Source organism: Kogia breviceps, chromosome 14 (assembly GCF_026419965.1).
Source record: "Kogia breviceps isolate mKogBre1 chromosome 14, mKogBre1 haplotype 1, whole genome shotgun sequence".
Lineage (NCBI taxonomy): Eukaryota > Metazoa > Chordata > Mammalia > Artiodactyla > Physeteridae > Kogia > Kogia breviceps.
Genome location: NC_081323.1, coordinates 14,143,282 through 14,166,893, shown reverse-complemented (window position 1 = coordinate 14,166,893; position 23,612 = coordinate 14,143,282). Strand labels below are relative to the sequence as shown.

Genomic DNA, 23,612 nt, shown 5'->3' with positions numbered 1-23,612 from the left:
AACGCTTGTCAAGGTGAAAGCTCCCTTGGGCAGGGAGCAAGCACAGAGAAACAACTGTTAATGGGAACCAGTTGGTACATGAAAGAGTATTTATTGAAAACCTGGTTACTGACAGGAAGCTCCTGGCCCCTCTCAGGTTACAATCTTGGCTCACAACTGGAAGTGTTACCTTTTTTTTTTTTTTTTTGGCCTCCCATTTTATTTTCCCTCAAACGTTCCATCCTAGGATAGGTAGATCTTATATAAATATATATACATGTCTGTATAAGTATGGCCTATAGTAAAGAAAATATATAGTACACTCTTCATTGGGCAGTACCCACCATGCTAGGCTACCAATACTGAATGCCACCGTGTCCACGCGTGTCCAAGGAGACGGGCTGTGCGTGTGGTTTACAAGTGCTGCAGCACCAGGGAAGCCTCACTGGCACAGCTGTGGCCTCCACTGGCCCCAGCCGGCTCCCTGAAATCATGGCCAATGGCAGAAACCACAGCACTGGGGGAGGGAGGAAGGGAGGCTAACCTCCCGAGGTCTGGAAGGCCAAAGGAAAGCAAACCGAAGGGGCTGCCAATTCAGATGAGGTGGGAGCTTTCTCCCCGAGGAAGGAAAAGATATGTGGTGGGAGGGGAGTGGAATCTAGTGACCTCACCACAGCCTAGACCCAGGCTTCATCTGGGCTCTTCCTTGAGACTAAGAGGGTGGGACTTGGCCTGCATGTCTCTGACTCGCCAGGATGAGAGACAGAGCTTGTAGGGAGACACGTCCATCTGCCCAGACAACTGCGTGGGCAAGAGGATCCGGTGGCTCCGGAGACCGGAGACGTCTGAAATGAACCTCAGCAGCACGTCGGCCTGGACGAGGCCAGGTGAGCCCTCACGAAGACGGCAAAAGCAAGGGCAAGGCAGCTACTGAGCAAAGGCCAAGGCTTCCACTTAGATCTGAGACACAGGCCCGGGTCACCCGAAGGCAGCCTCTCCAAGGCTCTCAACATGCCCAGCACGTCTGTCCTCTGGGGCAGCCTTTCCTGGGCCAGCTCTCGCCCTCTTGGGGATCCAGGCAACCGGCGAGCAGGGTCAGGAAGAAAAGGTGAGTGGCCGTTGTTAACTCCGGCTCAAGAAGCAGTCTCTTGGCCTGGAAGGCAAGGGCGTCTGCTGTTTATTCCTCACGGCCCGACCCCAGGCTCCCCGGTGATGGGGATGGCAGAGCACCCTGCCTTCACGACTCAGAGTGGACAGGGACCAAGAGGAAGCTCCGGGTGGCCCGAGGTGGGTCTGAGGAGTGACTGGCATTGACTGGCCACCACGGTCACTATAGATTCTGTACAAGCAAAAGACAAGGCACCAGACTGTGAGTGTTCCTCCTGGGCCGCAAGTCCCTTGCTGGGTACCGTCGGCTCCGGCTCTGGGCTCAGCCGTAGTGATAGACAAAGTCGTAGCTGCTGGGCTCCTTGGGCACTGGCGGCGGGGCCTCGGGGATCTGGATGTTCTCCAGGTCCAGCAGCCGCAGCTTCATCTCCATGCTCAACAGGGTGTCCAGGTCACTCTTGGTCAGCTCGCTGGACATGTCCTTCCCCAGAAGGGCACTGAGGCCATCGATCCAGATGCAGTACTGTGGGAAGCAAGTTGCAAACTGTCACTGGTGGCCCCTGGTCAGTGGGAGGTCCTGCCAAAGTCCCTTTGCTGACAGGGCTCACACAGCCTCTTTGGGCCCTATTCAGTACAGGCAGGACTTATCTGGGATAAGAGCAAAGGTAAACTGGGAGGTGATCGTTCACTTTCTCAAAAGACCTTTTGACTTTTATAAGAGATTTACATTTAAACTCCCTAAGATAATATGAAGTGTGATTTTTTTTTTTTTTTTTTTGCGGTACACGGGCCTCTCGCTGTCGCTGTTGTGGCCTCTCCCGTTGCGGAGCACAGGCTCCGGATGCGCAGGCTCAGCGGCCACGGCTCACGGGCCCAGCCACTCCGCGGCATGTGGGATCTTCCCAGACCAGGGCACGAACCCATGTCCCCTGCATCGGCAGGCGGACTCTCAACCACTGTGCCACCAGGGAAGCCCTGAAGTGTGATTTTTAAAAATGCAATTAATAAATACAGCAAAACAAGAACTAAGAACAGGGACACCAACTAGTTTCTCTTTAGAGAAACCTGAAATTGCCCCGGAAATTTGTAATGGTGGGGGGGGAGCACATATTAGGTGAAAAAGTCAGGAAACAAAAGGAATCTCTGTAGAATCTCAACTTTGTTTCAAAAAATTAAAAAAAAACACAACCGTCATTAATGTTTAAAATAAGTACTAGAAACCTGAACTAGAGGGTCTCATGACAAGAGCGAATAACAGAGAATTCTCAACCCATCCCTCCCTAACTCCTGTTCCATCTTTTCCCTGCCTTTGTTCACCTGTCTCCCACCTGCTAGTTCTTCATTTCTTCCCAATCAAACTCCACTGGCAGCTCAGGCCCTGCCTAAGGGTCTCCTCATCCAGAAGCCCCACCTCCAGTTCCTTCCACTGGCTCTCAGAGCTCACCAGACATGTATGCTCTCAACCACAGCTGCTTTTCAATATCTAGCATCTTCTAGTGCTACAGCTGAAACTGTAGTACCCGTGTAAAGAGGACTAGATCCACCTGGCTTCAAAGCCCAGGTCAGATCCACTACAACATGTGCCCCAGAGCCCTGGAGAGGGAGGATGTGTGGGGCTCACTTGGGTGGGTGGCTGTGCGGAAACTGAAAAGAGGAGCATTTTCCTAGTTCCAGGCAAGTAAGTTATCCCTAGTTGATCCTGTCTTTCTAACGACAACCTGCCACTGCTGCTCAGAGTGACCTGGAGAGCCCAGCTCAGGGGGAAGGACCCCCAGCGTGGCAGATCCTTGGTGTCAGCAGCCTTCGTCACCCTCTGGGGCCCCTGCCTTTAGGGGGATGTTCCTGTTCTGCCCACCCCTCCCCTCCAGCCGCAGGCACAGAGAAGGCCTGGCTGCCCAAGGCAGCGCCACGCTGCTCACCTCATACTTATTAGGTGCAATGAAGTTTAGGGTTTCGTCGGGGTCATACAGGATGGAGAAAGCCAATTCCAGCACCTCCTAAAGGAGAAAGGGTTTCAGTTGTTTGGAGCAAGGGAACGGCCTGAGCCCTACATACCAAGAGCTTGGTCAAAGTCCTAGTGACTTGGCACCACCACCAAATATGCGTATTCAGATGTGATGTTATCAAGGTCCCAGGGCTCATGCACAAATGTGGCTGGAGATGAGGGCACCAATAATCAACCCTCACTAACCCACCTAAGTCATGCCTAGGACGTGGTGATACTTTCTAAGATTGGAGAAAAATCATTTCCCAACACTCGGAACCTTTGAATGCCAGAGTCCACGACTGTATATTACCTTACGTATATATCTGGGTAATTAAACTGAAAGTCGTAACAGTTTAAAAAAACCACCACAACAGAAACAAACTGTGGCCAAAAATGGGACAACTTGAGCATCAACAACATAACCGTAATGACTGAAACAAATATAATAGGCTCAAATCCATGAGTTCACAATACCACTAAAAAACAAAGCAAAACACATGCACAAAATAGGTCACTGTTGGATGATACCAGGGAACTAAGTCCCTGTTTTAAAAGTAGGTACATAAAAGAAAAGAATCAAGCGTTTATCCTCCCTTCTTATAAACTGTACCACTGGGAAATCACTGTAGATGATGGCAAGTTTCTCTTTAGAGAAGTAGTTCAACTAATAAATGAAAAGGGATGAGCGCACTAGAACATCACTAGTTTGCAAAGCTTAATTTACTAATGAAACGAGGCAGTGGGCAATCCAGAGTCTGCTAACATCACAAAAAAGACAGACAACCAGGCATTACGTGCCTCTTGATAGACCAGAACACCATCTAGGGAGGAGTCTGGCCAAAATAAAAAGGTCAAGCCTGAACTGGATCAAGCCTCTAGATCTCTCTACTAATCCACAGATCTGGGGCAGAGGAATGGGCTCAACTACACCACAGGGAGACAATCAGCAGATTTCAGACTCTGGGAAACTACCAAACAAGCAACCTGGTTTCTTCAACTAATAAACTGCAAAGAGAAGGGGGGGAAAAAAAGAGCTGCAAAAGATGGAGGGCGAACTTATGAATTAAGAAACTTAAAAGACTTATCACAGTACAGAGACCCCATTTGGATTCTGATTTAGCGAACCAAGTGGGTATGAGTATGTGTATGTGTGTATGTGTGCATGCGAATACACATAAACACTTACATATGTTTATACAGAGAGATGATGACATTTTTAAGACAATTAGTGGAAAATCAAACATCAATGGAATACCTGATACTAAATAACAACTTTTCATTTCCTTTTAGGTGTGCAAATAGTACTGTGATTATGTTAAGAGAGTCCTTATAATTTAGAGATCCATTCTAAATATTTACAGAAGAAACAATATAATACTTGAGATTTTCTTCAAAGTAATAAGGGAAGAGGGACAGTGGATGGGTAGACTTTGCCCTGGTTGATGAGGCTGGGTGAGGCGTCTTTGGGGGTTCTATCTATCTTGGTGTCTGTTCAAATTGTTCTTAACAAAACATTCAGGATGAACTTAACGTGAGACAGCATGGGGGCGAGAGGTCACGCACCTAGAAAGCCACCACCACCGACTACGCTCCACGTATCACTGTGACAGCAGCTCAGGCTCCGGGCTGCCTCTCCACTCACCTTGTTCTGTTTCAGAGCACTTTTCTCTTTCATGTGGGGACAATCCTTCCCAGTGACAATGGCCTTAATGTCTGCAACAGGAACTGATAAATGAGGGGAGTTAGTTTCTGGAAGCTTTATGCTGCAAGTTGGTCCGTGCATCAGTGCCGCAAGGGACGGCCCAGCCCCCAGACCCACAGGGCTGTATGAGCTCAGGGAGGGTTCCTCGCTCCGTGGTCGCTTCGCCTGGACTCTGGCCTGCTGTGGCTGTGTCAGGTCTAACTGGGGGTGGGTTCAGGGCTTCTGCACTGTCTGCCTAAGGAAGGGGGCCTCAGACACTCACCTCACTTCCACTTCGTGTCGATAAAGATGACAACGGCCACCAGAGCAAAGGCAGCTAATAATTACTCTTTCCCCCTGCCAGCCATTGTTCTAAGGGCTTTACAGATAGGACTCATTCAATCCTCTGAAGAGGGAAATGTGGCTATTATTCCCATTTTACAGAAGAATCCAAGGCAGAGGGGAGAATTAACTTGTAATTAACTAGAATTAGCAGCAAAGCCAGGATGTGAATCCAGGCAGTCAGGCTTCAGAGCTTCCGCTCTTAACCACCACCTTTCAATTTAGTCTTGTATCACCCTTTACAATCTGTGATCTCACTGAATTCTCCAAACAGCCCCTTGAGGAAGCCCGGGTGGAGATGACCTCTGACCAACGGGGAAATGGGTTCAGAGAAATAACTGGCCCAAGGCCAGGTTACCAGTTTGAAGCAGCCAGGACTAGAACTCAGGTCTCCTGACAGCAAGTCCAGCTACCATGACACCCCGACAGAGAAATGAACTTACTTTTCTCCTGCAGGGACTCGAATGTCACCTCCCCTTGCGGGTTGTCGTCCAAGTCACCGTAGTGCAGGACCTTGTGGTTCAGGGCCAGGCGGCAGTACCAGAAACGCTCTGGAACAGAAGGGAAGCCAGGCAGGTGAGCCAGGACAGTTCCGGGAGAGGCCTGGGCACACGAGGGGCAAAAAGACGACTCGTTTCCTGCCTGCTCCCCGCAGGGACTGCCCGGGCAGGTGCCCCCCCAGTGCGGCGGCTCCGGGCAGTAGGGACAAGACGGGCCCAGCGCCCAGGCCCTCAACTCACCTTGCCTCCGGCGATTCCCAATCTTTCGGAAGCTGCTCCCCTCACAGAGCCGGTTCAGGCGTTGCTGCTTGATCAACTCAAGGATCTCGGGCTGGATCTTCTCCCTCAGCTCCCTGCGGTGGACATGCACCGGCGTAAGGAGAAGGTCCCGGGGACAGCAGGCCTTCTGAAGGGAGGCAGAGCTGGCACACACAAACCCCCACCCTCCCCCATCACGGCTCTTACACAATCGGCGGGGACTGGAAGTCATCCTGACTCATCCTCTCGGACTGGCGTAGTCGCAGAATCTCAGAGTAGCTCAGGCTCCGCAGTTTGCTCTTGAACTGATCCAAAGAGTTGGGTTTGGAGGGCAAAGCCCGAGTGATCTGCTCGCGGACTACCTGCATAACCTGAGAGAGAAGAAGGCGGCCGCCTCAGCCCTGGTCTGATAAACGGATACCAGGCTCTGCCCTCCGCGGTCCTGAGCATGGTGGGTACCACAGGCATCCGCTGGGCGAGTAAGAGCACTGATTCTCCACTACTATCTCTTCTTAGTTACGTAGGACAGATGATGGATGGTGACAAACGGATTTTTTTTTTTTTTTTTTTGGCTGCACCATGGGGCATACAGGATCTTAGTTCCCTGACTAGGGATCGAACCCATGTCCCCTATAGTGGAAGAGTAGAGTCTTAACCACTGGACCACCAGGGAGGTCCAGACAAGTGCTTTATTTCTCATACATTCTGGAGTCAGAGGAGTAGGTTCAGATCTCAACTCTGTGTCTTAATCTTTTCCTTGAGCAAGTCACTCAACATCCTCAGGGCCCCACCTACTCATCCTTAAAGCTAGAGAGAGTCAGACACATCTTCGATAGAGGTTGCCACAAGCATATGAGACGCTATCTGGATGCACAGTGCCTGGCACACTGTAGGGTGTTCAAAACATGTGTTAGTTCCCTTAAAACAACAACAGCTAAGTAAAAAGCAGGACACCATCTGCTCCCCACCAATGAAGGAAAAATCTATAGCAAATAAAAAGACCAGAGGGGCTTCTCTGGTGGCGCAGTGGATAAGACTCTGTGCTCCCAATGCAGGGGGCCCAGGTTCCATCCCTGGTCAGGGAGCTAGATCCCACATGCATGCTGCAACCAAGAGTTCTCATGCCACAACTAAGGAGCCTGCCCGCCACAACTAAGGAGCCCTCCTGCTGCAACTAAGACCCGGCACAACCAAATTAAAAAAAAAAAAAAAGACTAGAGGGAAACATAAAAATGGTCATTGTTGCTGGATAGGGGAATTATAGATAACTTTTTCTTCTTTATATTTCACAAAGTTTTTACAATGAGATGAGCGGCTTCAAAAGAGCCAACTCCTAGATAATCAGCTTTTGACGGCCTAGCAGTGCTGTCAGAGAGTGGACTCAGAAAGCATCCAGAAATGGCTACTGGTAAGTACCCCTGACACGCACTTCACTGCGGATCCACCCCGATGTCTCCATAACATCTGCAGTGCACGAAACTGCCACAGTGCCTGCACAGAGTAAGTGCTCATGACCCACAGCTATCACTGTTATGTTTATCCTCCTGCCCCCGAAGGAAGGCGGGAGGGGCCAGTACTGGTCCACTGGGCAAATGAGGGGCCCAGCAGGGAGACACCTGCTCAGGGTTACAGAGGGGACTGATGCTCTCAATGCCTCCGTCTATGACTCAGCGCTGCAGACCACACTGTCCTCCAGCTCAGGTATTCCCCAGGCTTTGGTCAGCTGTCACAGACTGTCCTGGGATGGTCTCAGCCCACAGGCCTCAGAGCTCTGTGACACCGACCTTGTTGAAGTCCTCGGCTGTTGCCCTCATCTCCTTCCAGGTCTTGTTCAGCAGCTGGATGCAGATTCCAAAGAGCTCTTCGAATGCTCGGTCGTGGGTGAAGAACATCGGGTGGTAGTCGTTGCGCCCTTCATTGGCTGTGGAAGAAGAGAAACGGAAAGGGTGAAGCTGGGCGCCCATGTCCAGAAACCTGGGATCCTCCACGCCAAAGTCTGGAGGAACAGAACCAGACTGAGAACCAAGAGGGGTAGTGGATGGGGGCGTAGCTACTGAACATGCTAGATCACCAGCTCAAACAAGCCACAGCCACCACTCCCATAAACAAACGTAGACGGATTACAGCTCTCTTGGTAATGTTAAACAAAGTACAATAAGGCTGCCCAGTCCCATGGACACCTAACTCTATACCCTCGAGTCTCACCAGGCTCTCCTGAGTACAAGGAACGGCTGAAGGAAGAGGGGAGCCGCGCAGACTTACGCAGTTCCCCAACCTGTAGGATCTCACAGAGCATTCTGGTGAGCTCAATGGCGCTGCGGCCAAAGGGGCACTCGTGTTTGTCTTCTCGGCTGCTGTTCTCCAAGACAATCTGTGGTGGGAAGAGGAAAGGGAGGGTCAGGGAGGGAGGGAGGGAGGCAAGCGATGTGGCATCAACACAGAGAAAGCCGTTCCCCAGCCTTTACCCTGATGTAGGTGTCCTGATGGACTTTCGCCAAGTATAGCATGTTGTCCAAGGCCAGCATTCCGGGAGGAGTCTGGGTAAAGTCCATTGCTGGGTTGATATGGTTCTGTAGAAATAAACACACCTGATCTGAGACTAGGCAGACCCTGCGTTCGCGCTCACCTGAGGGGGACCGCGTTCACCCCTCTACCATGTGCCTCCCGCACGTCACACCTGCCCTCTGTGGTAGCTCTTGTCACGTGCCCATCTCTACTACGAGGCCGTGAGCTCATGGCCACTGGACTGTGGCTGACTCATCTTACATCCCCCGTGCCTAAGTACTGCTGGGTGCTGAGTAGATGCCCAATAAGTATTTAACTGAATGAGCTCCATTCTCAAGCTGTAGCCTATCACAAAATATCCGCTCCAGATTTTCAAAGAACCGAGCTGCTTTGATGAGAGATCCCCTCCTCCACTCATTTGGCCGACCTCCTGGGCCCTCCTACAGATGGGTTTGTTTCAAGGGGCCAAATGTGGCACATAAGCTTGTGAACCTGCCACGGCCAAAGCAAACCAAGTGTCAAGGCCCCTCCAGCTTCTTAGTGTCTTCTGTTCCGGGGCCACCATCATGTTATGAGAGAGGGCTGTCAGGGTTCTGGCTGGGTGGCCCTCTGACTCTCTGGTCAGGGGAGAAGGTCTACCAGTGGCCGTGCTCTGGGAAACTCACAGTAAATCCCAGCATCTTGTAGTCCTTGGTATACATGGCTTTGCGTTTTTCAGTCCCACTCCCGGGGACGTTGCTAGGGTCAGACTCTGCATCAAATGCAATCCTCCTCAGTTCAAATATAATGTCTCTTTGAGCCTGGGAGGTGAAATAGACAGTCAGCAGGTGAATCAGCTAATCAAGGGAAACAAGGAAAAGAAAGAGTGGGTAGAGCTTTTCCGGGCACAACTCTGGCCCTGATCGATCTTTGAGGAGACGTCACCTCTAGCATCGCAGGACAGAGGTGGGCTCGGCCCAGTCACCCAGCAGAAAGGGATCGTGGTGAGGCTCAAAGCTGGCAAAACGAAGCACAGCGCCTGGCACAGCAGGTGCTCAATACACAGGGCGGAATGCACCACACCAAACAGCGCACCTTGCCAGCCGGGAAAGCTCTGTCCCACTTAGAACCTACCTGGTCATTGGGGTCCATCTTGGTCATCATCCTTTCTTCCAGAAGGTTAAAGGTCAGGACTTGCAGGACATACAGCTGATGGGCCATCTCGGTTTTGATTGGGCGGTTCCCTCGGATCACATGCTGGAAACAGCAAAGGCAGGGAGCAGAGGGTTGAACTGATTTTTACTGAAGAGTCACATCCATGCTGGTGAAAAGACAGTATGCTGGGCAGGGGATAGGGTTTCCTCCCCCACACAGGGACTGCAAGTTCCAGAAGGGGATGGAACATGAATGGGTCTGATTCAGGCAGAGCTGATTCACTGCAGGCCTCAAGGGCACCATCTTTTTTTGTGCACGCCCCTGGCCGGGGAAGTAACATTACGGTGCGGGAGATCAGCGGCTGGACCTCATTCCAATCGATCCAGACAACAGAGTGTGCGTGAAGAGTCACTTGTAGAACTGGACAGTACAATTCTTTTGTTTTCCCTTAGAAAAATAAAATGTTTTGGATGGCCTCACCAGGTAGAGAGGTTCCGAAAAGATCATTTTCTTTCAATCATCTCGAGACACCTACACAGACAGGGGCATCTAATGCTCCCTGTCCGGCCCCCTCCTCTCCTACTGGAGTCCCTCTCCTTCCCTCTGCTCTTTCTGGGTATGTCCCCGTCCCCACGTCCCCACACCACATCCCCCTCCCCTCCTCTCACTCTATCCTCCTCACCCACTCAGCTCACCACCTCCTCCTCCCATGCCCACCAACCTTAGGTCCTTCTCCACCTCTCATGTTACATCTCTGTCTTGTTCTACACGCCACACCCCCCCTCCGTCCTCCGGGCTGAGCAACGCTGGTTCCCGTCCTGTCTCTTGGTGTCCTGTTCCCTCGGCCGCAGTAGCCTCCTGCTCTTTCCTGCCTGCTCCCTTGCATATTCCTCGCTCCCTCTGTCTCACTCACCATCTAGAATCCTGTCGTTCTTGGTCTTTTCTTGCCCAAAGGAGACTCCTGCCCAGTTTCCCACACGTACCGCCCTCTGTGCCCTTCGTGTTCTCTTACTCGGGCTAGCTCGTCTCTAGAGCTGTGTTGTCCAGTATGGTAGCCACTAGCCATGTGTGGCCATGTGCATCTAAGTCAGTTAAAACTGATTCAAGTTAAAAGTTCAGGTCCTCAGTCGCACTAGCCACATTTTAAGCTCAGGAGGCACAAGTGGCTAGTGGCTACATCCAATGATAGCGCAGACGTGGAACGTATCAGAAAGTTCTGCTGTACTCTAAAATACTTAGCTTTCTAACTCTAGATCAGCTCTCTCTAGAGCCTGCTCTGGTTCGGGATCAATCTCTTTAGATCTGTGCAGTCCAGTCTGGTAGCCACTAGCCACCCGTGGCTGGTGAACACTTGAAATGGGGCCAGTCCAAATTGAGATGTGCTGTAAATGTAAAATGCACACTGGATATCAGAGCCTTAGTATGAAAACAGAAAATGTAAAATATCTCATTAACAATTTTCCTATTGATTACATGTTGATATCATAGTATTTTAGATATACCAGGTTAAATGAATTATATTATTGAAATTCACTTCCCCTATTCCTTTTTTAGTTAATGCTGCTACTAGAACACTTAAATGAAACAAGTGGCTCGCATCATATTTCCACCAGACGGCGCTGCTCTAGACTTCCTCTCCCCACCGGTGCAATTCCAGGGAGCTCTTCCTTTCTCCGTCTCTTTCTTTCCCTAGATCTGCAAGGCCCAATACAGTAGCCACAAGCCACACGTGGGCATTTAAATTTAAACTGAAACTTTAAAGAACTACAAATGCAGTTCCCCAGCCACACTAGACACATTTCAAGGGTTCAACAGCCATACGTGGCTTGGGCCACCCTTTCTGCACACACCTCCACAACTAGAGCAAGTTCTGGCGGCCAGCGCTGCTCCTGCCCGCCCCCTAGCGGGCGAGCCCTGCCCTCACCTCCTCCCTGAGCCCTCTCCAGCTCCCTCTGCTCGGGCGTGACCTCTCTCATTAGCCTCCGCCCCGCCCCCGAGCTTCCTTCTCAAGGTCTGCTCTGCTCCTCCTCCGCCACCACCCAGTCTCTTTCAGCCCAGGGTCTTCTCTCCGCTCTGGCTGCTTCTGCCCCCGCACCTCACTCTGAGCCTCTTCCCTTCTCTGCGTCCCTCCCCCTGCCTGATTTCTCCCTGCCCATCTATCCCTATCCCTCTCTCCTCACCTCTCTCCATAATTCATAAAGCCACTCCGGAGAGAGGTTAAAGTTAATGTGATACTGGTTTTCATTCACTTTAATCCCCGTTTCTCAATCTCAGAGATGTCAGAGCGGGAGGGCAATTCCTCGAGTCATCAGTGGCTTAAAGAAGAACAGTGCCAGTCTGATGAAGTCTTACTTGACTGTCAAGTATCTCGAGGCCTCGGCTCCCCGGCTCAACTCCGTTCAATCCCGGGACTTAAGTGAGCATGCGTTAACCTCCTAGCAGACCGCTTCAGTCTGAGTCCTGACACCGAACTGTCTTCTATAGTGGATGGAATCTTTGCTTGTTCACCGGGTTTGTCTAGAAATGAGCTGAACTTCTAATCCCGTTCAGGTAAATACTGAGCCTCGAAATTCATTAAAGTTCTCTGAGAAGGGCAGCCACTCCCACACATGCAGAGGATGGCGCCCAACACAACCGCTCGGACAAGGAGACAAGAACGTGGGGACCTGTGTGGCAGGCAGAGGGCGGAAGTGTCTGGCCAGGTCCTTTCTGCCGGGCTGGCAGCGGGGCTGTGTGACCAGGGAGATGGCCCGCAGGCAGGAGCTCGTTCTGCGAGGTGAAGTCCCGTGGGCTCTGCCTGTTTAGAGCAGCTGATGGCTCCAACTCACAGGTGCCCACGGTTACTTCTTGAATTCTATCACCTCTGTATCTTGTTTACGGTGAAGGAACTGCCCATGTGAGCAGAGCGTTCACCAAGTGCCAGGCCCCCTGCTAAGCCCTGTGTATATATATCAGCGCATTTGGTCCTCACATCCAGATGAGCAAACTGAAGCCCACAGGAGTTAAGCGAACTGCTCAAGATCAAAGACTGGTTAAAGGCAGAGCGGGGGCTGCCGACTCCAAAGTTCATGTTCGCAATTATGAAGCCTTTCACACTTGACTCTCAATTTCTCATTTTGTTCCCTACACTGTGGTCTCCCAGTTGCACCTGGTTTGTGGTCTCCCAGTTGCACCTGGTTTTGGACAACTGATAAGATGGCCTCCTTTTTTTTTTTTTTGCGGTACGTGGGCTTCTCACTGTTGTGGCCTCTCCCGCTGAGGAGCACAGGCTCCGGACGCGCAGGCTCAGAGGCCATGGCTCACGGGCCTAGCCGCTCCGCGGCATATGAGATCTTCCCGGACCGGGGCACGAACCCGTGTCCCCTGCATCGGCAGGCGGATTCTCAACCACTGCGCCGCCAGGGAAGCCCAAGATGGCCTCCTTTTAACCCAGCTCCTTGACTCTCCTTCCGGGCCCTCACCTCCCACCTCAGCTCTCTCCCCGCCCACATCCCCACTGCAGAACAGGGACTGAGACCTCCCTCCAGATGCCTCCCCCCGACCCCAACTCCCGCTCTACCCTCCTCCCTCACACACCCCTCGGGAAACACGGATCTTGGAGTGTGATCTTTCTAAAACGCCAGCCTGGTTATTTCACGATCCTGATGAAAGCCTCTCGATTGCTTTTGGGAGAAAGACCAAGGCCCTACTTGATCTGGTCTTTGCTACCTCTCCAGCCTGTCACAAATTCTCACTCTAAGCTCTACAGGACCACACACTCCTCCTAGGTGCCCCCCTTCCCCATGCAGGAATTCCTTTTCGGACTGGTCAGCTGGCTTATCCTCAGCCTTCCCTGAAGACCCACCTCTAAGGCCTCCTGACACCTCTCCTTCGCGCAGGACTGACAGCTCCTCCTCTGCAATCTCCCAGGCCGGGCATCCCTCCCAGTGCCCCGCACAACTCAGGGTTATGACTGGTGGTGGTTGAGTGAATTCCTCCCCTGTGCCTATTTTAACACATTCCCTCTGGATAAAAGTTTGTGGAGTTGTGAGGCAACAAACAGTATAGCTGGCTAAGTAACTCCTTAGAGGCTCTGCAGTTCCTGGTGGGACAGCCTCCTAGAGACAGCCCTGCTTGCAGTGGATCAGAAACCATAAGCTTTCCAGCTTACGAAGCGTTGAGTACCTATCGGTAAGGTCCCTCTGAGCGCCCATCCCACTCCACGGTGATTTCAGTAATAATAATACAACTATAATAACGATAGTTGTAGTTAATAGTAACAAAACAATAACAGTAACAAAATATATAGCTTGCCTGGGAACTTACATTGAGGATTATGGACCGAAGGTGCTTCTGTGCGAAGGCGTTGGCCATATCCTATGGAGAAGAAGACGTGAACATAAGGTAAGGTGGCAGGCATGCAGCTGTGACAACTATCAAGAGGAAGGGGATGTCATAGCTCTGGGACTTTTTCCCTTAATTTTTTTTCCTTTCAAATGAAAAAAAATTCCCAGACCTTCAAATCCGTATTTTATACTCTGAAAAATCCCCGCACATTTTCTTTCATGAGTACACGTGAATGCAAACAGGGTTTCCTTTCCCAATGGTACAATCAACCGTGTCATCTTCAAAGAGGGACAAAGACTGTTTCAGGACGAGACACTTGTGTCACAAGGATGCCAGGAGATGGACAACAAGCACAGGGCACAGAGCAGCATGACGGTTCCCAGGCCACAGGCACCGTCCCAGGCCGGAACCACTGCCAAGGCTGGAAGGGACTCTAAGGTAAACACTGACTCCAGACCGAGCGAGAGGGCTCGGGCCCCAGCATCCTCCTCCACGGCCCCCCCGGCACCATGCCAGCGGACAGAGCCGGGGTGGGATGCTCTGAAACACTAGGTGGTCTATGATTCACTTCTCATCAGTTCAGAGAACAAGGTGTTGGGTGCTTTGGAGTGATTTTTCACAACAGGGTCACCTTTCTTTTTTTATTTGGTTCAGATTTTGACAGTAACACTTTATTTACTTAGCTCACTCAGGAAATAAAGTATCCTATGTTAAGTGAATCCTCCAGGGAATGAAGCTTTAAGGGTCCTCTCAGAACTGTTATTTTGACCATTCTTATGCTAATCGTCTAAAAATATATACACTTCTGTATTTCTGTAGAGACTACAATGATTATAATAATTTAATCACTGCCAAGGACTTGGCTTCATCAGGGAAAACAAAAACAAAAAACACATCAGTTATTAGTCTGTGTTGTGACACTGTAATACCCTGTGGGGCTTCTGAAATGTGGAGCTATTTTCCCCTAAGCAAAATGGTCCCAGATTACTCTGCTTTTAATTTTTCTGACAGCTTTTCATAATTCTTCTGTCTCTTCCTTCCAATGTCAGCCACCACTTCTTACAATGTTAATTAGTATGACTTCACTTTCCAAACTGCTGCCTTAATTTAATTTCATAGATAATTCTAGATCAATGGGCCTGAGGGAGCTGTCACACCTCTCCTATGGGGCAATATCCGTGAGTGCTGTCATTCTTCTCAGAGCTGGAAGGCCTTTCTCTCTCGCTTCTAGATTTCTAGCCATATTCCAAATGGCTGACGCTGCCAGGAATATTAAGTTTTACTTTGCGTCCCCTGAGCACACACTGACTGGCAGAGGAGGAAGGTGGACTAGAAACTTCTCTGGTAGCTATGGGAGGCCGACTCACGATTAAATCTTGCTGTCCACACCTCACAAAGTGGGTAACTGACAGTGGTCTGCTGCTGGAATGTAAAGGCCTCCAACCAAAGGCTTCTCTGCGGTGCCGGGGGAGGCACTCATCCTTTTTCATATCCTCATACAGCTGACCTCTTTGAGCTCCCTCTAACCAAGAAACGAGTATCCAAATTCCCTTCTGTCAACTGTCTAAAGCTTTTCCAATTCATAGGATCTAGAAAGCGTCCAAAAGGGCATGGATTTACCTTTACTCCTGGCTACAGCAAGCTGGAATGTGATGCGTCTGGCATCACCTAGATGAAAGTCACAGGCTATTTCTGAATCTCATCTTCCTGGCTGAACCACAGCCCCATGTGAAGGCAGGTTACAAAGGACAGACTGGGCCACATTCCCCCAGGGCAGGCATCCCCTTAATCCTTTACGTGACTCTGATCTGTGGTACTTCCCTAAGTGTCCTGACAAATGAGATTTACAGCACACAACCTTTTCCTGTGTCTTGGAGCTCCCTGAACAACTAGATCAGATCATGAGATTCTCACCCAGCTTCAACCTCCCCACCTGGAAAAGAGCAGGGCCCTTTCCATATGGCAGTGCTACTTACAGTGACAGGGAGGTCTAGAGGATTAAGATGCTTGTCCTGCCGGCAGAAAGCAAAAAGCACAGAGGGAAGCAGATGGAAGAATGAGCTTTCCGCTTACATTCAAAACAGGACTAGGGAGGAAGAGATGAACAGAGCAAGCCATCCAAGAAAGACAAGGACAGACAGAACCACAGATGCTCCTGGTCCTCCCACCAGAAACTTCCAAGAACTTGGTACATAATCCCACAGGAATTACAACGGACTGAGCCCATGGTATTGACCGAGAATTACAAAGTCTTCCTTTTGTACATCACTTGGGCTTTGACCAGAGGAATCTAGAACAGTCGTGTTGGAAGGGCTCATAGCGATCTTTAATCTGGCCCTTGCGTTTTACAGAAAGGGAAACGGAGACCCAGAGGGGTTAGAGCACTTGCCCAGCAGTGGCAGGAAAAGTACTCAGCCTCGGGGCCCTGGCCTCTTAGGTCAGCCCTTGCTCCACTGCCCAGCTGATCCCTGGTTTCCTCACTTGTAAAATAGGGGTCGGGCTTTTTCTCATGACATCCTTATGAAGTGAATGGGGCAGCTGTTGTTGCTCCCACGTTATAGGTGAGGAAACTGGGGTTTAGAGAAGCAGTGATTTGCATCATGTCACACAGCTAATTGATAAGGAAGAAAAACGTTTAGAACCTGGATCAGAGGATCTTTATACATGAAACTTCAAGCTAAGTCCCTCCACTCTTGCTTCCTTAAGCAAGGATTGCATTTGTTTCCGTCTCCTGGGACCTGGCAGGGAGGTCCAGAGGGTCTCCTCTCCCTGCTCCTTGATCCTCTAACCCAGGGGTAGTCGCAGTAAGGCCAAATGAGGCCTGTTGCCTGTTTGTGTCTAGAAGGTCTTATGGAAAGACAGCCACACCCACCTGCCCGCCTACTGCTTGAGGCTGCTTTGGCTACAGCGGCAAGGTTGAATAGTTGCCACGTAGACCACAAGGGCCACCCGGCAAAAAATATTTACTCGTCCTTGAGGGGAAAAAGTTTGCAGGCCCCTGCCCTGACCTAGGAGCCAGCTGGTTTCCCTCCTAGTTCTTCCCCGGGTCTTTCTTAGCAAAGCCACTCAGATGGGCTCTGGCTGCAGAGGGACAGGAGGAAGGACTCTTGGGAAAATGACTGGGTGGATAAGTCTTCTCTTGGGAGAGCCCAGACGAAAAGCTTGAAAAGGCCATCACAGACCTGTCGCTTGTCCTCAGGAGCCTTCAGAAAAAGTGCGTTAATCAGTGCAATGGCGTAGGTCTGAATCTCCTGGTTGGAGCTGTGTCGACGGAGAAAGAAGGCAGAGAGAGGTTAGAAGACTGACCGGCAAGACGATCTTTAGAGATGGTTTAAAACAATCACTCGCAGACTGTAATCAAATAATCATCAGAGGCTTAGCCTCAAAAGCTTAAAAGCGGGCAGACTCCCTGACCCAGCAATTCCGCTAACAGGAATTTATCCAAAGATAGTCATCAGAGAGTTGTGTGTGAGTTATTGGCAGGGTGTTTCATCCAAGTACTATTAAAAAAAGAAAGAACAGTAAATAATGCAAATGTCCACAGTAGCGACGCTGTTCATATATATTCAAACCCTAAGCAGTCATTAAAAATGCTGTTTTAGCATAAAGGTTCTTCGCCTGGGGTTAGGGATGGGCTTAAGAGTGTCTGGGAACCCTAGAAATGGTGCAGCCATTATTCCTTGTAGCTGGTTGACTATGTGATATTTTTTTCCAGGAAGGTGAGAGTCCATAACTGTTACTGGATTTTCAAAGGCATATGGGGTGGAAAAAAAATATATATATATATATTTTTTAATGTTTGGCCAGGCCTCACTGCTTGTGGGATCTTAATTCCCCGACCAGGGATCGAACCCGCACTCCATGCAATAGAAGCATGGAGTCCTAACCACTAGACCGGCACGGCATTCCTGCACAAAAAGATTTAGAACTACACTTTCAGAAGGTTCTTTGACATGGGAAATGTTCAATATCTATTAGTCCATAAAAAAAGTCAAGGCACGCATAGCGCGTACAGTAAGATTCCAACTTTCTTAAAAATATGCATAGAAAAAAAACCCAGCGGCACAGTCAATTTACTGTTAACAGTGGTTATGTCTGGAGAGGGGATAATGGGCAAATGATTTCCTTTCTGTGCTTTTCTGTATTTTCAAAGTCTCTGACTATGAACTTATTTTATTTTAAACAAATAAAATAACTAAATAGCTTCTCTGGAATCTTGTAATCCTGGCACTTGACGAGAGCTCTCCACCTGCCACATCGTGAGTGCATTCTGTGGCTCTTTCCAGAGGGGCTGCTGGGCGTCCTGGTTGGCCGGGGGCATCTTGGAGGTCTAGTGGAGGCCACTAATTGTCCTTCAGCCCAGTAGCAGAGGACATGACTTCTGGGGACAGCAATGGGCTGGAAGTGTTCATAGACTGACCCCTAAGAAATGCCACGCTCCTCTATCATCTCTAAGGAGGTAACTGGGTCATTCCCAATTCAGAAACAGAGAAATAGAGGTAACTCTGAGGTCAGGAAAATCAGAACTCTCCATCTGGAGTTTACAATGTCCCCCTGACTTCAATCAACCTTTTTGGCTTTTGGGCATGAAAACAGAGGCTGAAGAATTCCTTAGAGAAGTGACAAGGAGAAATCAGAGCTGTAAATCTCCTTGTGCTTCCTTTTTACTTGGACTAGTGGGAAGGTACAGGCTGAGAGCATAGCTGAGTGAAGACAAGGCTGCTATAACCAACCAAGTCTGGGAGCTCTGGTTTCCCCTGGAACTGGCAGGGCGTTCTGTCAATGTCCCATATGCTGGAAGGGAGCAAGGGTCAGGAAGGAATCAGCAGTGTCCCCATCCTTGTTTTGGGAAGTCCAGTCCCCTTAAATTGTGTGGAATGGTTGAAAGGGAAGTATAAAGAATGGGGAGGAGACGAACAGTGCTCCAAAGGCTTTATCTGTCTTTGGCTTTTGTTTACTATCTGTTAAATGTTTTAGGATGTGATAAGCTTCTTAAAAAACAAACAAAAGCAAAAAACAAAAAACCTCCTCAATTTATTGAATACCTATTCTGTGCTGGGCAGAGACCTAGTTTGCAGTAGATCCTGGATTGGAATTCACGTCCTATACAATACTTCTTGCTACCCCCAACTGCATACTGCTAGTTCGGCAAGAGTTCATTCAACAAATGCTAATTGAGTGTCTACTTAAATCAAAACAAGGGATACAAAAATGATTGGCCCCTGTTCCCAGAGAGCTCAAAGTTTAAAATGGGAGACAGATAATAAAAATACATGATTTTATATAAGTATGATTATCATAGGTACAAACAAACTATTTGGCCCACAGAGGAGAAAGCATCTTATTCTGTCTGGTACCATGGTGGTACAGGAAGATTGGGAAAATCTTCACATTACCCTGAGAGGCAAGGAGAGTTACAGAGGATTTCAAGCAGGAGCGTGACATGACCAGGTCTGAATTACGGGAGGAATCCTGGCAGTAGTGTGGAAGAGGTGATGAGTGAATGAACAAGCAGATCAGCATCTCAGAATACAAGCGAAGCAGTAGGACTGGAAGACTTAAAGAGTAAGAGGGGAGAAGAGAACAGGCAGGGAAGGGAGGCTGGGGCAGGGTCTCTACTTACACCTGGAGGTGAGAGATGAGCTGTCCCACGGTGATTTCCTCTGCGATCTTCTGGTACAGACTCTGGCTGTTCAAGACCATGCTCTCCAGGATGGCCAGGGACCTCTGCAGGATTGACACGTCCACCATGGGCTGGCTCACGTACCCTGCGATCTAAAGCCAGAGAGGGCAAGTCAGTTAGGAAGCTCAGGGCCGAGAGAGCTGAAGGCTTAGGTTTCAGATGCCCGCTGCCCCCAGACTCTCCTCTTAGGTGTGCTGCCCGCATTTGGACAGTTGTCCCCAGGTGGACGATGGTATCTGCTATGTTGGCCAATGTGCCAGGGAGTCCCTAGGCATGGATAACTCAATTTCAAATTACAGCATCCACTCAACTATGTTTTGTTAAACCTAAGGGCTTAATTTTCTGTTTTCAAAATAAGGGTTCAGGCATGAAAAAGCCGAGTATAAAAAGCAGAGGGTTTTACTGATGCTGGGATCTCATTTGCTCCCCATGTACTGTACTCCGGACATACGTTTTGTCCCTATACACACGCAGAACAGCAGACTTGGGGACACAGAAAGGACCTCAAAGTCTTATAATCTAATCCTTTTTCTCAATCCCCATTATAACATCTTTGACACATGGTCATTTCACTTGTGCCTACGTATCTCCAGGATCGGGAAGTTCTCAATGTCTCAAAAGCCAATGACAGGTGTAATTCTAGGTCGGCAGATATAGCATTCATTGGTTTTAGTTCAGTTTTCTGGGGTGACACTGCCCCTTCTTCTAGAAGAAAGGAGGATAAAACTAGAAGTATTTTCTCCCCCCCACCCCCCATTGAGTTCATCTCACAATCAAACAGGCTACCTTGCAGATTTGTAAACAGAAGGCGGATTAATAAATAGAAGGCAAATGAAATGAACTTTTTTTTTTTTTTTTTTTTTAATCCAAAGAGGAGGCAGGGCTCAGGAAGCAGGTCAGAAGACTTAGGGATGGTACTGGCTGGCTGGCCGCACGCTATCCCGAGTCTCACTGACAATCCAATTCCACTTTGGCCAAAATCAGTTCCGGGAGCCCAGTTCCATCTTCTCAGTGCAAGCCCTGCAAGTGTAACAAAGTACATCTTCCAGGAGCCACAGGAAGGCCGGAGCCTGAGGATGAAAATCCTGGCCTCGGGGATAGAACGCCGACCCTCGCTGGAGCAGCTGTGTTGCCCGCACCTCCCCTCAAGCCTAGAGAACAACTGGCGACGGAGGGAGGAAAGACGGAATGTTGGAGGCCTCACCTGCTTAATGAAGGTGATTGAAACCATGTCCCAGGAGACAATGCCATGGTCCATGAGCTCTAAGAAGGCAGTCAGGGTGAATGCCAGCATCTCACTGTAGCTGAGACACGTGCAAAACACACACAAAACAATACAAAGATTCAGAACTGGGGAACACAGGTGTGAAGACAGCCACAATAGGGACGGATTTCAACGTAAGCACCACCGGAGAAATCAGCGAACGCCACTGTGAGCCAGCGCCTGGCGCACACCTAAGCTAGGTGTGGAGCAGATTCTTCCCTGGAATCACCGAAGGAAAGGCTTCTGGGTTTGGCCTTGTCAAACCCCAGCACTTGGTGAGGTACCCAAGGGAGCTTGCGTCCCAGGTTCACTTTTAGGCTGGGAGGCGGCAGAGCACAGGAGAAAGAGGATGAACTCTGGCCATGGGTTCAACTCTGGTTCAACTACTTACTAACTGTGCAAATGTTATCTGCTCAAACTTCTTTTTCTTGCTCTGTGAAACTGAGTTCCTCTCACACCGTTAACCCCACGGCGTTGTGGTGAGGGCAGGGTGACAGGGCATGTGAAACCCTACCAAGAGCTGACAGAGAACGAGGACTGAAATGTTTTCTCCCCTCTGTCTCTGCTCTGTATACACGTCAACCTTTATACATCTGTACAGTGCTCTATACTTTCCAAACTACACTTCCATTTGCAAAGCACGTTCCGACCCATTCTCATCCACAGTACTCCTCATGACAAGATGGCAAGGGAGGTATCACCTCCATTTTAAAGAGGAGGAGACGAAGGCCAGTCCAACCCTGCACTCTCAGGAGACCGCGGAACGCCCGGGTCAGTGCTGATGGCAGCCAAAGGCTTCGAGATTTCCATGCAGCCCGAGAATCCAAGACTTAAAACAAATACCCAAGACTAGCTGCTCGGTTTGGCTAAAAATTTCAGTAGCCGATCCATCAACTCAAAGGTTTCTGACTCCCTCTCTGCCAGCTTAGGTTCTGTAGGCTTAGAAGACAAACTAAACATCTGTTTACTCACTGCTGATAACGGCATGGCAGTTTCCCGCCACATTCACCTTGGCACTGGAGTACCACAAAGCCACTTGCGGTATATCGTGAAGTTCTGGACGCCCCCCTGCCCCCGTGAAAATGGGTGACAGGGAGACAGCAGATGGGTGGGGATATGCTCTGGTAAACACAGAGGAGGGCCCGTGCGTGTCTCTGTATAAAGAGCCAGTGTGTGGAGTTGGAGGGTGACTAGAGAGGGAGGGGCGCAGGGGTGTGGTTAAGAACAGACACACAGACACCTGTCCTACTTGCTAATGGACAGTCTGCTCACTAACTTCCATCAGGCCAGTCACTTTCCGGAAATGATTTCAGCCGTGAGCTGACCTCTCTCTTCTTGACTTCCAGAGCCCCGACTTCCACGTCACTCAGCATAGTACTGTTTTGTACCGTCCCTGAATTTGTGAGAGCCCAACTAGACTACAAGATTCAGGACCACAACAGTGAATTATACCCCTCTGTGTGGACCCTGGTGCTGGGCACACGGCTCTGCATGCAGAAGGAGCTCAACAAGCTCATTTGACTCGACGGAAGTGAGCATAGGATGCCCTGCGGAGTGTCGTTAATCTCTGAGCTCCCAAACTGAGACCTCAGCAACACTCACTGGGATAAGAGCTTGGTTCCGCTTTCCACGAGCCGCGTCAGCACAACAATGCCATCCATGTTGATGAACTCGGTGGCGAAGGTCACGTCCGCAGAGAGCTTGGCCAGCTCCTTCATGGCGTCCAGCCGGGTCTCCATGTTGGATGACTGGGTCCTCTCCATCAGCTGGCGTGCAGCCCGGGACTGTGGGACCAGGGACAAGACACATGCCATCTGCTCCCTGTGGCAGGTTACTGCTCTGCGAATAGCTCACAGGGGCCCTTCTGTGGACTCCCAAGCCCGAGACAGAAGTAGCTTTTCACACTGCTTCAGATTTGCGAAATAAATGTTTATTGGATCCATCAGGGAATCACCAGTATGACAAGACCGGTCTGCAGTTTATGTGTACCCTCTCTGTACCACTCTGGTCTATGGAATTAAAAAATTCCCACCACGGGAATACAAGAGAGATCTGGGAGACGACTATCCGCTAACTATGGCAAGTCACAAAGAAACAGATATTGGTTCAATATCAGAGAGTTTTTCTTTCTTTTTTTTTTAATTGAAGTATAGTTGATTTACAATGTGGTTAGTTTCTGGTGTACAGCAGTGTTATACACATATATGCGTGTGTGTGTGTGTATTTTCTTTTTCATATTCTTTTCCGTCACGGTTTATTACAGGATAATTGACTATAGTTCCCTGTGCTACACAGTAGGATCTTGTTGTTTGCCTATTTTATATATGGTAGTGTGTATCTGCTAATCCCACACTCCTAATTTATCCCTCCCCCTCCCCCTTTTCCCTTTGGTAACCATAAGAGTTTTCTATTGATATTAACTAAAGCCGTCAGACAGTGGAAGAGGGTGTCTCTTGAATACTGGGCTCTTGGTCACTGGAAAGCAATCAAGGAAAACTGGACAGGCACCTGTACAAAGCGCTATGGAAGGGGTTCCTACAGTGGGTGGAGAATGAAATCTGATGACCTCTAACGACCCTTTCAATCTGAAACTGTGATAAGCCTGACATTTTTTTCACTTTCCCTCAGAGTCCCTACCATTGTTCTTCAAAGTGCTGGCCCTGGGGAAACTAAGAATACCAAGGGGCTAGAAGCAGCTAATTTCAAAACGGCTTTTTGAAAATGACGGCTGGTGAAAGAGCCTCCCATGAGCACGTGAACCTTTCCCATGGGAGCACCTGCATCCTTCCTGCGACTGCGGCTGCCGCCCCTCCTCTCCTGTTCACTGGTCTTTCCTGTTGCTGAAC

General features: G+C 49.7%; 1 protein-coding gene across 2 annotated transcripts in view; it reads right to left on the bottom strand.

The window, feature by feature from the left end:
- Positions 1 to 71: 71 nt before the first annotated feature.
- Positions 72 to 23,612, bottom strand: part of ELMO2 (engulfment and cell motility 2) — a 38,475-nt gene continuing 14,934 nt past the window's right edge. Inside the window, exons 6-21 of one of the 2 annotated variants that reach the window (XM_059037754.2) lie at positions 22,369 to 22,550; positions 20,707 to 20,806; positions 19,443 to 19,594; positions 17,002 to 17,080; positions 13,799 to 13,849; positions 9,473 to 9,595; positions 9,025 to 9,159; positions 8,320 to 8,424; positions 8,117 to 8,225; positions 7,639 to 7,775; positions 6,062 to 6,225; positions 5,837 to 5,949; positions 5,540 to 5,647; positions 4,716 to 4,798; positions 3,006 to 3,083; positions 72 to 1,609 (exon numbers count right to left, since the gene is read on the bottom strand). In XM_059037754.2, coding sequence (XP_058893737.1) covers positions 1,409 to 1,609; positions 3,006 to 3,083; positions 4,716 to 4,798; positions 5,540 to 5,647; positions 5,837 to 5,949; positions 6,062 to 6,225; positions 7,639 to 7,775; positions 8,117 to 8,225; positions 8,320 to 8,424; positions 9,025 to 9,159; positions 9,473 to 9,595; positions 13,799 to 13,849; positions 17,002 to 17,080; positions 19,443 to 19,594; positions 20,707 to 20,806; positions 22,369 to 22,550 — 1,920 coding nt within the window. In that variant the 3' untranslated portion in view covers positions 72 to 1,408. The remainder of the gene's footprint in view (positions 1,610 to 3,005; positions 3,084 to 4,715; positions 4,799 to 5,539; positions 5,648 to 5,836; positions 5,950 to 6,061; positions 6,226 to 7,638; positions 7,776 to 8,116; positions 8,226 to 8,319; positions 8,425 to 9,024; positions 9,160 to 9,472; positions 9,596 to 13,798; positions 13,850 to 17,001; positions 17,081 to 19,442; positions 19,595 to 20,706; positions 20,807 to 22,368; positions 22,551 to 23,612) is intronic. The other variant, XM_067013462.1, reaches the window with a different exon arrangement.